The sequence below is a fragment of the Cyrtonyx montezumae genome, unplaced genomic scaffold (genome assembly GCF_038088225.1).
Source record: "Cyrtonyx montezumae isolate F1298 unplaced genomic scaffold, pur_monq_1.0 scaffold_12, whole genome shotgun sequence".
Taxonomy (NCBI): domain Eukaryota; kingdom Metazoa; phylum Chordata; class Aves; order Galliformes; family Odontophoridae; genus Cyrtonyx; species Cyrtonyx montezumae.
Window position 1 is genome coordinate 5221334 of NW_027071848.1, and position 15109 is coordinate 5236442.

The window sequence follows — 15109 nt, forward strand, 5'->3', positions numbered from 1 at the left end:
AAATAGCACAAGTTCAAAGCCTTGACAAATGTTGGACTATTTTTTCCTTGTTAAAAGGCAACAGTTTATATGACCTCTGAGAAAGGCTTATAGACTTCTCTGGAAGCAGGCTGTGATATTAAGCTAATGGGAGCAGAGAAGAGGGAAAAGGTAGAGCAAAAATGCATGCATTAGCATAAAATTAAACATTAAATAAATGAACACAGCAACCAAGAGAATTAGAAAGAAGAAAACATCTCATTTTAGGCTAATACTCCGAGTCTGGATAATAAGCAAGAGGAACTTGCCTGTTCATTAATAAGATAAGTTTGACTTAGCTGATATTACTGAATTTAGTTGTAGTATTCCCATGATCAGACAGTCAAAATCACTTGTTATAACTAAGCCAGCAAGTAATGGTCTCAAAATAGCAGAACTGGTATTGTGTGTCAAAAATGGCTTAGCCTCTTTCTGTCACTGATAAGGGAAACCATTGATCTCAAATGTTTCTGAACCACAGGATAAACACCTGCTTAAATCACCTCTCTACAATACACAGAGCAAGAGACTTAGGATGATGTGTTCCGAATTTCTCGCAGTGTCAGTGGGATTTTCTAAAAATTGCTTATGACAGTTTCCTATATTGACAATCCACACTAAAAATATATACTGCCCTTGCCAGCTAACAGAGGTATCATTTCAAGAGTTAAATATCATTGCTTAGAGCAGTTACTAAAATTAGATATTTTAAAAGGAGTTTTAAAGAGCTTGCCTGGAAGGTGTCTTGACCATTACTGACAGCTTTCAGTTAGCCCTAAAGCAGAAGGGAGAACTGCAGAGCTCTGGGAGGAAGGCAATACAAATATTTGAATGGGTTGTATAGAACTATGCAGAAAACTGTGGGTTTGTCTGCTTGATTCAGATCTCAGATTAAATCATCTGATAGACGAAACATTTCATAAAGGATTAAATGAGTACAGTTAAGATTTATGGAAATGGCTTCTGTCAAAGAATAATATTGTTTTTGATGCAATTGTAGGTTTAAGAATAACAATAATGATACTGATACAGAATACTTCTAAGTGCCCATGGACCAATGCTGTTGCCTACATAGGACATTGTCAACACACTGGAGGGAAGGGAAGCAATCCAGAGGGAGCTGGACAGGCTGGAGAAGTGGGCCCGTGTAAACCCAATGAGGTTCAACAAGGCCAAGTGCTGCACTTGGGCCAAGGCAATCCCCATTACTGATACAGACTGGGGGAGGAACTTCCACAGAGCAGCCCTGTGGAGAAAGGCTTGGGGGTCCTGGTGGACAAGAAGCTGGACATGAGTCAGCACTGTGAGCTTGGAGCCAACAATATCCTGGGCTGCATTAAAAAAAGGGGAGGCCAGAAGGGAGAGGGAGGTGAGGAGGAGATTGTCCCCCTCTACTCAGCTCTTGTGAGGCCTCATCTGGAGTACTGCATCCAGTCCTGGGGCCCCCAGCACAAGAAAGACACAGAGCTCTTGGAACGGTCCAGAGGAGGGCCACTAAAATGATCAGAGGTCTGGAGCACCTCTCCTATGAGGAAAGGTTGAGGGAACTTGGCTTGTTTAGCCTGGAGAAGAGAAAGCTCTGGGGAGACCTCATTGTGGCCTTCCAATACTTAAAGGGATCATATAAGCAAGAGGGGGAACAACTGTTTACACGGATTGACAGTGATAGGACAAGGGGGAATGGTTTCAAACTAAGACAGCAGAGATTTAGGTTGGATGTTAGGAGGAAGTTTTTCACTCAGAGGGTGGTGATGCACTGGAACAGGTTGCCCAGGGAGGTTGTGGATGCCCCATCCCTGAAGGCATTCAAGGACAGGCAAGATGTGTACCTGGGCAGCCTGCTCTAGTGGTTGGCAACCCTGCCCATGGCAGGGGAGTTGAAACTGAATGATCTTTGAGGTCCTTTTCAACCCAGGCCATTCTATGATTCTGTGATTCTATGATAAACACAAGGAGATATCTATCTCTGCTCGTCTTGTTCACATTTTCAGTGTGGAGCCAGGAGTTGGACTTGATCTTTGTCGGTCCTTCCAACTCAGGATATTCTGTTAAATTCTAAATGTCTTATACAGGTTAATGCATCACTTAGCCCTTGATACCAAGGTCCTGCTCCCAAGTCTGTAGTACCCACGAATTCATATGATTTGGCTTCTGCGAGGCTGCGCACTCATCAGGAAGAATTAAATTTATCCACTTAAATCTTTCTTTTTGGCTTTGAAAGAAATTCAAGTTAACTGAAAGAATGTAGACCAAGTGCGTGGATTTGGCACTTAGGAAACAGACTGTTTTGCTGAGTACATCTGAGAATATTTTCGGAGCACATTTGAGAAAAATATCTCAGGATCACCAGTAGGTACCTGGTACACAGCACACCGTGGCACGAAGTTATTTTTAGACAGTCGTCTCTGAGTTTTGAAATACACTGGTGTAGGAAATAAATTACAAGTAACCCAGGCTTGCTCTAAGTATTCCTTATGGGATCCATCTCTGTGAAACATATTAACAAATGATTTTCCTATGTGCTAGGCTTTGATCTGTGGATTGCAGCAATTATTGCTAACAAAGACCTAATGGATGACCTAAACTGCTAGAGGACACTCAGGATTGTTCACTTTCCTGATGTTATGCTTCACACTGTTTATACATCCTTTAGAACAAGAAAATCCCGTGCGATAGTATTTCACAACCATTTTGCATGCTCATTTTTTTCCTGTGACACTTAGCTCAGATATGTCTTTTCTTATCGTGTTGCTTTATACTCATCATTATTTAGTGCTGTGAGAAATAATTCCTCCTTAGGGCTCTGTATATTCTACGATACAAGGATAGGTTAATAGATTTCTCTCTTGCCAAACTATAAAAATATCCATTAGACAGATCATACCTTTTCTTTTTTTTTTCCTTCTTAACTGCCTCCATTTGTCTGTGTCTCACATGGAACTAGGTAGCCAAAACTGCACAGAGTACTGCAGCTGTAGTTACAGCTGAGATGCATAAAAGAGCAATTATTACCTTGCAAATGTAAGATGTCATCTGCCAAAGGGAAGGAAAAGGAGCATAGGTTAGCGAAACAGGGTGCCTATTCGGGAGGAAAATCTCCTTCTCTGTTTTTATAGCTGGATACACAAGATTTGGAAAACAAGCCAAGCTCATCTTAGCAAGATGTGAAGAAGAGATTTCCAAAAGCAATTCTCTGGTGAGGAGTATTTAACTTTGAACAGTGTGTTGCTATCTCACTTTAAAAAACAAATGTTCTCTCCTCATGAACTACCTAGACTTCTTCTACTGACACCCCTGAGAAAGTTACTGCCGAGTGCAGTCCACCCCGTAATACCTGCAGCACCCGACCTGCGTGCAATGGATCACCCTCTGGAGGTGCCTCTTCTCCAATTTAAAGATGACCTTGCTCAGGGTACTGGCATCATTTTTAGATGGCTAAAATTAGCTGAGGTCAATTTTGTTTACTCGTTCCCAAGCTAATCATAACTGACCTCTCCTGCTTCCAATAGGACTCCTCTTCGTGTGTCAGACCGTGGGCCCCTATCACACCATCCTATGTGCTGGCCAGAACTGCTACACAGCCTTCTTCATGCTAGAGGAAGGTGTCCCTGCCCATAGCGAGTGGTTGGAACTACATGTCCTTACAGGTCCCTTCCAACCTAACCATTCAATGATTCTAGGCTCCAGGCCCTTACATTTGTTCCCCTTGGGAGTACTAATTCATAAGTCTTATGTGGACTCACTGCAATTCTACCTGAAAAAGCTGACTGACTGAGAAATAAATGTGAAAGAGTTCATTAAAATAGTCCCTGCCTGTTTTACCTTTATTTTTTTTTGCCATTCTGTAAAAGCCAAAGAGATCCACCTGCTTCAGGCATCCCCACAGTCCTATGTCCATCCCAGGATGCTCTTGCCAGCAGCAGAACCTTCAGCCCTTGTTCCCCCTTACAGAAGCTTGAACTACCTAGGCTCTGTCTGCACTGCACGACCCAAAATAACTAGAACACAGCCTGAAATAGGATGGGGTCCCTCATGAGTCACACTGCTAAACTTGGGGTGCCCAGGCATCACAAATCCCATCAGCTTTGCTGCCAAGAGCACTAGGAAAGGCCTTTCATGACACTGCTGCAAAGTTGTCAGGCTGGTGATGAAAGGTTTGAGCCCAGAATTGTGGGCTCTCACGTGGGGTGACAGATCCAGCCTTCTCCTTTGCTGTGTGCACTGAACATGAGCTTCTCTATAAAGGAGCTGGGCACAAGGTGAGCATGATCTCAAAGAGCTGCTGAAAAGCAATCTATTAATACCTTCCATGGTGTTTGAACTATACAGTAACCTCACGGTCACATAAAGCACTTATAAAGTATTATAGCTCACTATTCTTAGATGAGTACACTGTGGATTCAAAACTGCCAGAGCACTGAAACCTACAGCAGAATCTAAACCCAGCAGAAAGACACAGGCTAGCATGGAGATAAAAACAGCAATGATGAATGTGATCCAGCTTTGCACAACGCTGAAGATTCCCTTCTGCAGAAAATTCCTGAGGGTCTCTGTGACTGCAGTTGCAGTGAATGTTTTATTTTTAAGGTGTTATTTTGGGATTACTTCACTGTATTGATATGCTGTTTATCCAAATGGTGAAGACGTAGTGTCTTACAAGAACCTCAGCTTGCTGGAGTGAATCCAGGTGCCTGCTTTATTTCAGCTTCTTTTCACTATGATGAAGTTAAAGGGGCACTGTTAGTCTAAATATCACTTGTCATAAATGTTTTCAGTAACACGATTACCAGTTACTCCCAAAATCTGTAAAGTTTAGAGCATATGTGATACATACAGTTGTGAACTCTGAACCAAGCTGAATTAAAAGTGTTTCTCCTTGTTTTCTTCTGTTAGTTTATGTATCTCACAGCTTGATCAAAATTTCTGTATAACAGACTCTACTTCAAGCACGTATTTAGCGGATCTGTCAGACAGATATAGATAATCCCAAAGAGCTTTTCAGTTGAGATTGCTGACCTCTCCCTGCCCCCCTCCTCCCCAATAAATGAATAAATAAACACTTTACAGAAATATTCCTAAATGTATTGATTGTCCTTCACTGTATATTCAATCCAGTGTCACCTCTTGTGCTTTGCATGTAGTAGTATGCTACTTTGCCAGCAATTTTAGAAACTTTCTGTAAAGCTTGGGTCATCTTGGGCAATGGCACTTATTTACAGTTACGTCTGCAGATGAAACTGTGCAATTGAAACCTTCCCGTTAGTGAAATTTGCTGCTCAAATTATTCCCATTAACCCAGAAAGAAGATAGACATGCTGAGTGAAGCTGACCTCATGTAACTGTAGGCATCTGCAGTTTAACATCTCCAACCAGACAATGGAAGGAAATGAGCATTTACAAAGGACAACTGTCTGGGCTACCTTAGGATGTAATAAATCACCCTCTGAAGTAGCCCTGAAGGCCTGCAAAGGGAAACCAGAGCGGTCATGCTAGCTTTTAGTTGTTCTTATTTGGGCAGAGGAATCCTCTCTAAGGGTACAGAGATCCACTGCATTATGCTGTTGGCAACATTTCTGCCAAGATAAGGATATTGTGTACATTCAGCTGTCAGTTCTCCTGGTTGGAAATCTTTTTCATATGATGAACAACTGAGTTTGACTCCTCATATGTTTCCTTTAAAAGCTGATAGTGAAAGCATCTTTCCTCTGAGAACGGGGACTGTGTACCTCCCCCCTGCATCCTTGTGTCCAGTCTCAGAAAACTAAACATTCTCTCTGGGTGATCTCATCTTATGGTGTAACACTGCTGAGGCCAGTGTGTAGCCTTCTCCTTCCTTTCATCACAGCTCTGAGTCATGGGACAATTACTGTATTATTGTCACACGCTACAGTGAGATTGAATGTGCTCTCACACTTGTTGCACAGATTGGGGACCAAGACAGCCAAGAGCTTTCCTGAAGTGCTGCAGAGAGTAGGGGCAGAGATGGGGACAGAACTTGCTTCTCCAAAGTCATTGCTCACGCCCTCATTACTCCATCATTCCTGCCTTCAAAACAGTCTGTCTTTGAAGGGTTAGAGAGTATCTTCACATTGAACTTCTTCCTCTCACATTTAAAGAGATCTTTGGGAAATGGGGCACCTGTGTGCAGCGTCTCCATCCCACACAAGTAAAAGGGAGCCTGCTGAATAGATGCCACGACATGGGGAGCTCCAGCCCTCTTCTGCTGCATTACATCAGCAGTGAGCAATGGTGGGACTCATTTGAGCCAATTGTGGGTTGTCATTCTTCCTTCCAGACTCAGTGGCCTCTGAAATCACTCCATTGTCTGCAGCAGAATCTGGCACAGGCCCATAATGCCAGGTTACTTCACTTCCCTGCAGAATAAAAGATTTCTTCAACCATGAGAAATTATCTCCTGACAGTGCTATTCATTAGGGCTCCCACCTGTAGACTGTTTCATTTTCAGCTTACTCGCAAGGTGGTGAAAAGTCAGCATGTGTGTTATCACTTGACAATATAGCGCAGCTAATACCTCTTCACCCTTACACATGTTGTCACTTATTGCTCTTTGCCTCAACAATGGCTCACAGTAATGCTGAGATCTTGGACTTCACTCTTGTTTTTTTGAAAAGAAAGCTCACAGCCCAATTTCTCCAGAACTCTTGTTTCTTAGGAATTGTACACATAGAAAAAAAAAATCTGTAATGCATTTGCTTTTGTTATTTTGAATTGGAAAGTTAAAGCATTAGATTTTGTTCATTACAGCTGGACGGAACTGGGCAGTAGTTCATTTTTCCTTAAGGTATGTGTTAAGATAGGCCAAGTGAGCTTTCCTTTCTGTGCTTATGGTTCAATGTATTCCCTAAAAATAATTTAAATCTATTTTCTTCACTGGCAATTAGGGCATAAATACTTATGGTTTGAATGAACTGCATGAACACTGGTTTTCATACTCATCTGAGATGCCTTAGGACACCCCACCTGACTTTCAGCTAATGCTCCAGACCTGTAGAACTATATCCTGTCACAGATATCCCAAGACATCCCAAACCCCTGCAGTTTAAGAGGCAAATCCCACCACAGTTATCTCAGCATTGACTTGTATTTCTGCCTGCTTATCCACTGCAAGCATTATGATCATACCTTTCAGGTCTGTGTCTATTCAGATTTGTGTCTGGAGATCAAGCAGTCCTAAAGTCAGCCAGAACGCGGAGGAAAACATTAGAAAGAAAAAGAAAATAATTATTCTAATATCCATTGCTTCTTCACTCTCTAAAACCTGTGAGAGAGAAAGGCTGAAGGAGGGAAGGGACATACAGATGGTTCAGCTGTAGGTTTGGGGTCACCTAGAAATGTCTGCAGCACAACATGAGCAGACGAAGCCTCATCTGGTGTGAGGTCTACTTCATCTGGGAAGACCTGAGAGAGAAAGGTTGGAAAGTGCCCTGGTACAACAGAGCAGCTGTGACAGAAGAGGCCCATGAATGCAAGTCTCAGCGAGGAGAAGAGATAGGCAGAAAGAAGCAAATGAACTGGTTCCTGCAAAATTTATATTTCCTTTCTGGGGCAGCGGCCATCAGCTGGGAATTTTGGCAAAAGCCTTTGTGGATTACTCTCACGGAGCTAAAACACATTGCAGGATTTTTGCCTTCTTGGCTCCAGCTCCTACTTTTCCTGCCAGGTATAATTATAGGGATTCAAGCAGGATGAGCAATTAAAACTCATAAAAAGAATGTGTCTGACTGTTAAAGTCATATCTCTGATGAGGCCACGGAGGTGACAGACCGCAGAGCTCCCGGACAAGGCACTTCAGTGAGGGGGATCACAAGGGATCACCCAGGGCCAGGGGTTCACAGAGAAGCAGTCTGCCATTTGACGGACCTGAGGTGCTCGGTGATTTGAGGGGGTCCCAAAGAACCATCACACCCCAAAACTGGGGTGGCATTCCGGCCACATGAGGCTGAGTTGACCACAGCCCCATAGCCACCACAGCCACACAAAACTGAATGCAGTACTTGAGATGCGGCCCCAACAAGAGCTCAGTACAGAGGGATGATCACCTCCCTGCTCCTGCTGGCTGTGCTATTGCTGATACAAGTCAAGATGCCAGTGGCCTTCTTGACCACCTAGGCATACTGGCTCATGTTTAGATGAGCATGGACTGACATCCCCAAGTCTATTTCTTCCGCGCAGTCTTCCAGCTACTGTGCCCCAAGCTTGTAGCAATGCACTGATGTGACTGAATCACAGAATCTCAGAATTGTAGGGACTGGAAGGGACCTGTAGAGATCATTAAGTCCAACTACCCTGCCAATGCAGCTCCCTAGCCCAGGTTGAACAGGTAGGTGTCCAGATGGGTCTTGAACATCTCCAGAGAAGGAGACTCCACCAGCTCTCTGTGCAGCTGTGCCAGTGCTCCGTCACTGCACTGTGAAGAAGTTCCCATGCACATTTGTGCTTCAATTTGTGGCCATTTCCCCTCGTCCTGTCACCACACACTGCTGAGAAGAGTCCGGCCTCATCCCTTTGCCTCCTGTTCCTTAGATATTTATAGATGTGTATCAGACACCCCTGAGTCTTCTCTTCTCAAGGCTGAACAGACCCAGGTCTCTCAGACTCTCATAAAGGACGCAGATAGCACTTCGTCATCTTTGTAGCCCTGCGCTGCACTCTTTCAAGGAGATCCCTGTCACTTTTGTACCGAGGAGCCCAGACACAGCACGGAGAAGCGACCCACCACATCAAGGACGCCAGGCACTTGAGACCTCACAGCCCAAATCAGAGGCGGTCACGCACCACCAAAAAGGCGCTTCTCTTCACCGAACTAATAAAAACCCAGTAACCTGAGGGTAAAAAACAGAGGGGCGACGCCCCGCGGCAGCAGCCTGCCGGGGGAAGGGCGCCGGGCCGTGCCCCGGCCTCGGCCGCCGGGAGCGCTGCGGAGCGGAGCGCGGCAGCCTCGGGAGCCACCTGCGGGAGGCGCCGCTCCGCCCCGCCCCGCCCCGCACGGAGCGCGCCGCTGAGCGACGGCCGGCGGCCCCCGAGCCCCGCGGAGGCGGCGGGAGGGATGGGAGCGGCTCTGTGGGCGCCCGCTTGAGCCGCTCCCGCAGTCGCCGCGGGGAGCTGGTCGGTAGCAGGCGGGGACAAAGGGGCGGGAGGGAGAGCGGAGAACTTCGAGGACGGCTGTTTCCCAGGGCGCGGGAGGTCGGCTGGGGATCTGGGGTCGTTGATCGGCGGCTGACGCCGTCCGGACGCGTTCGCCGCTCCGTGCTCTGCGAGCGCATCTGGAGGGGTCAGCCCATGGCAGCGGCTGGGCTGGGAGCCTGGTAGCGCTGCCCGTGCGGTTGTGTGGCTCTTCCGACGGGAGCAGGAGAGGCTGACCGGTAGGTTTCTCTTGAAGTTCACGTTACTTTTTAAGCGCCTTCGTTTTGCTGCTGAACCGCTGTTTTGCTAAAGAGGACGGGTGGTTTTTTTTTGGCACCTTCTTATCAATGAGACGTTTGCTGTGTTCGTCGCATCTACGGGCTGGTTTATTACCGGCGGTGTTCGTCAGTGCCGCCCCGCACCTGCGGCCACGTATAAACTTAACAGCTGTGGTTTATCGCGGAGGGCTTTTGCTGGCGTACCGTACAGCAGCAAAGGTCTTGGAAGGGCGAAGGAAGCGTTTCATCGCGCGTCTCTGGGATGCGATCAGCATCAGGGAGGGGTGGGGAGGCACGGAGCCGTGGAGCGCGCCGAGTCCCGCTGTAACGCGGCTCAGCGTAAGCGCAGGTACGGTCTTTCTGAAACCTTTTTTTGGGGGGTGAGAAAGTTGTGCTGCGGTTTCTGCTTCGTTCACTCCATTGGGCGGCTGCCCTCTGCTGTCTGAAATTGCCTTCCTTGCGCTGGAGTCCTGCGTGGGGATGGGAGGGAGGTGAGCGGGGCCGGCTGCAGGTAACTCGGCTCGTGCCGTCGGAGGAAGCTGCTGGGTGCACTGCTGGGGCACGGAGAATCTCTCTTCTAGTGCCAGTACCCCCCAGGATGCTTTCAGCTTCCTCCTGCCGGCTAAATCAACCCGATGATTTTTAGATTCAAGAAGCAGCCCGAGTGGTGCAGTTTAAATCGAGATTACATCGACTGAAAAAGCTTCAAGCATCATTTAAGGAGGTTACGTTGGTGTGGAGCAGATGACGGCAGACTGCGTACAAACGTGTGCCCTTAATAGTGCTACCTGATGCACAGTGTCAGTGTGACTTACTCTGGTCTGGGCAGCTGACGTTGAATGCAGTAAGAGCTCCTTACTGTCACAGATTAGGGCAGCTAGCAGTTAACTAATGCTAGTGTACGTTATCTTTGTGGGGATGGAGCAGTGGCATCTGTTACTGCTACCTTCTTTTTTTTTTTTTTTTTGTATTTTCCTAATCACTGTTACACAGCAAATACATTTGATATACAGCAAACGTTTCTTGTTATATCACTCACAGACTGTCTAATTTGATAGCTTGCAGAATGCAGCCAGCATCCAGTAATAATCTTTACCACAGAGCCAGAGAAGCTGCTGCTTTTCCTTGAATAAATAAGCAAGTATTTTCCAATTTTGTGACTTGGAAGATTTTGTAATTGTGATTTGTGTTTGAAATAGCTTGTATGTTCCAGCATGACGTCTGGTAGGTATGAAATAACGTGTTCTATGGAGCTTAGTTGTTGCAGAAAAAAGAAAAGTGTCCTTTTAAGAATACCCTATCTAAAAAAAGTAATTAGCAGCAGCGTCTAGTCTCTTCTGAAGAGTCAGTACCTGCCTCTGTGGGCATCAGCTTTGTTCATCTCTGCCTGTGTTGGCTTTTCTTGGTTGGCTGTTTTTTCAGTGAGAATCTGATACCTTTTGCTTTAATGAAAGCCTTTGCAGAATCATTAAGATTGGAAAAGACCTCTAAGATCAGCTAGTCCAACCCCGACCCAATCCTGCCATTCCCACTGAAAGTCTCACAGTGCTGCATCTCCATGGACGGTGACCACCACCTCCCTGGGCAGCCTCTGTCAATACTCCCAGCAGTGAAGGAACCCAGGCCAAATATTTGAGCTGGACACCTTCAGAATCAAGTGATCTGCTGTGTCTGAAGTCTTTTTCAGTGGAACTTTAGGTATGGAGTATTCCTCTGAACAGCGCTGGAGGGAAGGCTTTTTCTTTTTTGTTCTTAGATAGCTGTGCTTGTCTCCTGCCTGATTTGCTTTAGTTTGCTTGGTTGAGGTATTTCAGGAATGATCCTACAGTTGTGATCAGCGTAACCCCAGCAGGGTTTAAATATGTGTAAGCTCAACATAATTGTGAAGTTTTGTTTGAATAATCTTTGTGTGAGGGAGATCCTGGCCGCCTTCTTGCCCAGGGCGCGCTGCCTCCTGCGGCGATTCAGCTGTATGGCTAATTTTCAAGTAAACTGAAATTACACGTTTTCTTGACACAGTACTAGTGCATGCTGCTCTCTGCAGCCCGAGGCACTCTGCCTGGGGTTCATAAACACATTTACAGTCCCGTTTGCCTCCCTGTGCTCAGAGGGAGGTTGGTTTGCATCTCTAATTAATTAAGTTTATGAAAGAGTAAGTCAGTGTGTTAACTGAAAGTTCCCTCAGGGACTGTAGACTCGCTTCATTAGCTGCCCTTGTATAATGGTGCCGTCCTTTCACACGGAAGCTGAGGGGAGAGCAAATGCTACGCAGAGCAGAAACCTTCCTCCGGTGTGAGCTGTGAGGGGAAGCGAGCCTCCTGTGCAGCATTCTGCAGCCCCCTTCTGTTCCAGTGATCTTCTTTTTCCACCTGCCCGTTCCTGCTATCAGTGCGACGTCTCAGGCTGGAACAGCAAACTGCGTGAGGTGGCTGGAGAACCTCTCGGTGGAGTTGGAGAGTAGGTGGGAGCTTTCCGAGCTTGAGGAACTTTCATGACGTTTTTTGCTGTATTCAAATCATTTCACCTTTATTATAATAATTCTTGGTTAGCAAACCATTGCTAAGTGAGGTAAATGAGTCTTGGAACAATTTGGGGTGAGTAACTGGGCTTTCTTTTGCTTTCTGCAGAGTGATGTTCAGGATGGCTGGCTTGTCCACTCTAATCCTCCTTTTGTGTGCTGCTAAAGATGTGATGCCCTCCGGTCCTCACTGGAAGCCAACTTGGCCCTCTTACAGAGTTCCAGTTATCCTGCCACAGTCTACCTTTAATTTGGACAAGCCACAGTTTGATGCTGAAGCCAGACTGGAAGTGGCATCTCCCTGTGGCCCAGAGTGCCACAAAAGTTCTCCACTGCCAACTTATGAAGAAGTGAAGAACTACCTGTCCTACGAAACCTTGTATGCTAACGGTAGCCTCACTGAAACCGAAGTGGGCATATATATTCTGAGCAGCACTGGTGATGAGTCTCGAGGCAGATCTCGAACTAAAAGGCAGATCTATGGTTATGACAGCAGGTTTAGCATTTTTGGGAAGGACTTCTTGTTGAATTACCCATTCTCCACGTCAGTGAAGCTATCTACAGGTTGCACGGGGACGCTAGTGGCTGAAAAGCACGTGCTTACTGCTGCTCATTGTATCCATGATGGCAAGAGTTATGTCAAAGGAGCTCAGAAACTGCGGGTGGGGTTCCTGAAGCCTAAAGTAAAAAATGGCAGCAAGGGGGCCAACATCACTAACTCGGCAATGCCAGAGAAAATGAAATTCCAGTGGATCCGCGTGAAACGGACACATGTCCCCAAAGGATGGATCAAAGGCAATGCCAATGATATTGGCATGGATTATGACTATGCCCTGCTAGAACTCAAGAAGCCTCATAAAAGAAAGTTTATGAAGATAGGTGTGAGCCCACCAGCCAGACATTTGCCTGGAGGGAGAATTCACTTTTCTGGCTACGACAACGATCGACCGGGAAACCTGGTGTACCGTTTCTGTGACGTCAAAGATGAGACATACGACCTGTTGTACCAGCAGTGTGATGCCCAGCCAGGTGCCAGTGGATCTGGGGTGTACGTAAGGATGTGGAAGAGGCAGAATCACAAATGGGAACGTAAAATTATTGGCATATTTTCAGGCCATCAGTGGGTGGACATGAATGGCACCCCGCAGGATTTCAATGTAGCTGTTCGCATCACACCACTCAAATACGCACAGATCTGTTACTGGATCAAAGGCAACTATCTTGACTGCAGGGAGGGATAAAGATACTGAAACTCATTGAAAGCACTTAATGACTGGTTTTAATTGTCTGAGGAAAGGCTAGACTTTTGCTGCAAATGTGTTTTGTAACATCAAGATGTGATCAGTAGCTTTTCAAGCAAGCCACCTTGTTGTTGGGATGGAGGCTATGTGGTGCTATCATTGCAGCTAGAAACTGGGGAGTAAAGAGCCATCTTCTAGGTGGGAGAAGGAGCAGGTGGACTTGCTGGATTTGCAGCTGAGCAACTGAAGATTAATTAGGGGCGGATCAGTAAACAGTACAAACTCAGAACCGTCTCCAAAGAATCCTATAAAAGGGACGCTGTTGACTATCTCATGCCTACAATGTTTGTTTTAATAAATCCTAGGATTAGTAGAAGTGCTTTGATCTGAACTTTTAAAAGAAAATATTTCTATGCTGTTGGGGGCTGAAGAGGGGCATTTAATGGTGTTTGCAACCCAAACATTACAGCTTTGTGTTCCTGCATGAGAAAGGGAGCGTGAAAAGGGCAAAGCATGCGCTGTGGGAGATGAATGCCACACAAATAGCATGAAGGGTAAATAACTGCATAACACTTGTAACCTTCTTTCAGCCTGAGTGATTCAAGACTTTATTAGTAACGTAGTTAAGAAAAATGCTTTTTGAGCAGACAGACCTTGATGTTGCAAGGTCTTAACTGTGAAGATGGTGTTGGTCGTAGCAGTGCCATTGCATCCTGCTTTTGGAATCATACCTGGGCTTAAATCTTTAAAGCAGCTGGGGCACAGCCCTGCACCTAGCAGAATCCCTATGAAAGCATATGGGGACCGATGTGGGGTTTTCTGTTAAGTCTTAGATTAAAAAAAATTTTTAAAGAAAATCTCATGTCAGCAACTCAGACACTCCAGAGGGGAAGCCTGTCTTTGCTCTTGGTGGTGATCTGAACTGCTGACTGTAAAGCAGACAAAGGATAGTGCAGGACAAGGGTTGTCCTGAATTTTCCACCCTTCTTGTTGAAGACCCATGCTATTCTACCTAAAAATAAGCATGGTGGAGGGACCCTATGTTTGTGTCTCTCTTTCATGTCCCTTTCACAGTGTACTTTGTAGAGCACTTTGACTTCTGTTTCTTGTATTGTTTGGGTCAGGGGCTCCCCCCCCCCATCAGATTTTTGAGTTATAAATAATTCTTGGCAAGTGCACTGTTCAGTAATTCTACAGCTGAGGCAGAGCCAAATTACAGGATGTAATATGGACGAGTTATGAAGTGATGCTCTACTGTCTTTTAAAGATGTCAGCAACTTTTTGTTATAGCAGGAACTTAGTTCAAAACAAAAAGTGCCTTGCATGGGTAAAATCAGTCCAGACAAACAATAGTGGCTTAGCAAATAGCATTGGGAAATCAGTGTGGTCTGTACAACTGGTGTTTCTCAGGTGGCTCGTGTCCCACAGTTAATACATGGTGCCATGACAATATTGTTTTCTTAAATAGGAAGATAGATGCTGGCTTAAGTTCCAGTCTCAATTCCATCCATTTCTCACTGTCTCCTGATGCTCACGAAGTTGTCCTGGAGATTGGGGCAAAGGCATGTCCCTCCTGTGGGATGGCAGAGCAGGGAAGGAATGAGTCTTAGCAGAGCTTCCCTGTGCTACACAAGGAAAATGTTAATTCAGCTAAGCCTTTCTTTCACTCTACTAATTACTAAGGCATTTGTAAACATATGCCTGATGGTGCTTTCCGTTTGTGATGGTTTCAGCTCTAGTTCTGAAAGCCATTTCTTGCTAGAGCTGCCTATGATTTATTACTTTTGTAGGTGCAGCATACGAAAACATGGATCCTCGTGGAGTTTGGTGCACTCAGATACAAGCAGTTACTAATGCTTTGAAATATGGATAATCAGCACATGTATCTGATGTCTTTCTCTCTGCCTTTT

General features: G+C 45.7%; 1 protein-coding gene across 1 annotated transcript; it reads left to right on the forward strand.

Annotated features, from left to right (window-relative positions):
- The first annotated feature begins 9096 nt into the window (after positions 1–9096).
- Positions 9097–13199, forward strand: PRSS23 (serine protease 23). Its single transcript, XM_065729942.1, has 2 exons — positions 9097–9401; positions 12068–13199. The coding sequence occupies exon 2, from the start codon at positions 12072–12074 to the stop codon at positions 13197–13199; it is 1128 nt and encodes a 375-aa protein (XP_065586014.1). The 5' UTR covers positions 9097–9401; positions 12068–12071.
- The last annotated feature ends 1910 nt before the right edge of the window (positions 13200–15109 follow it).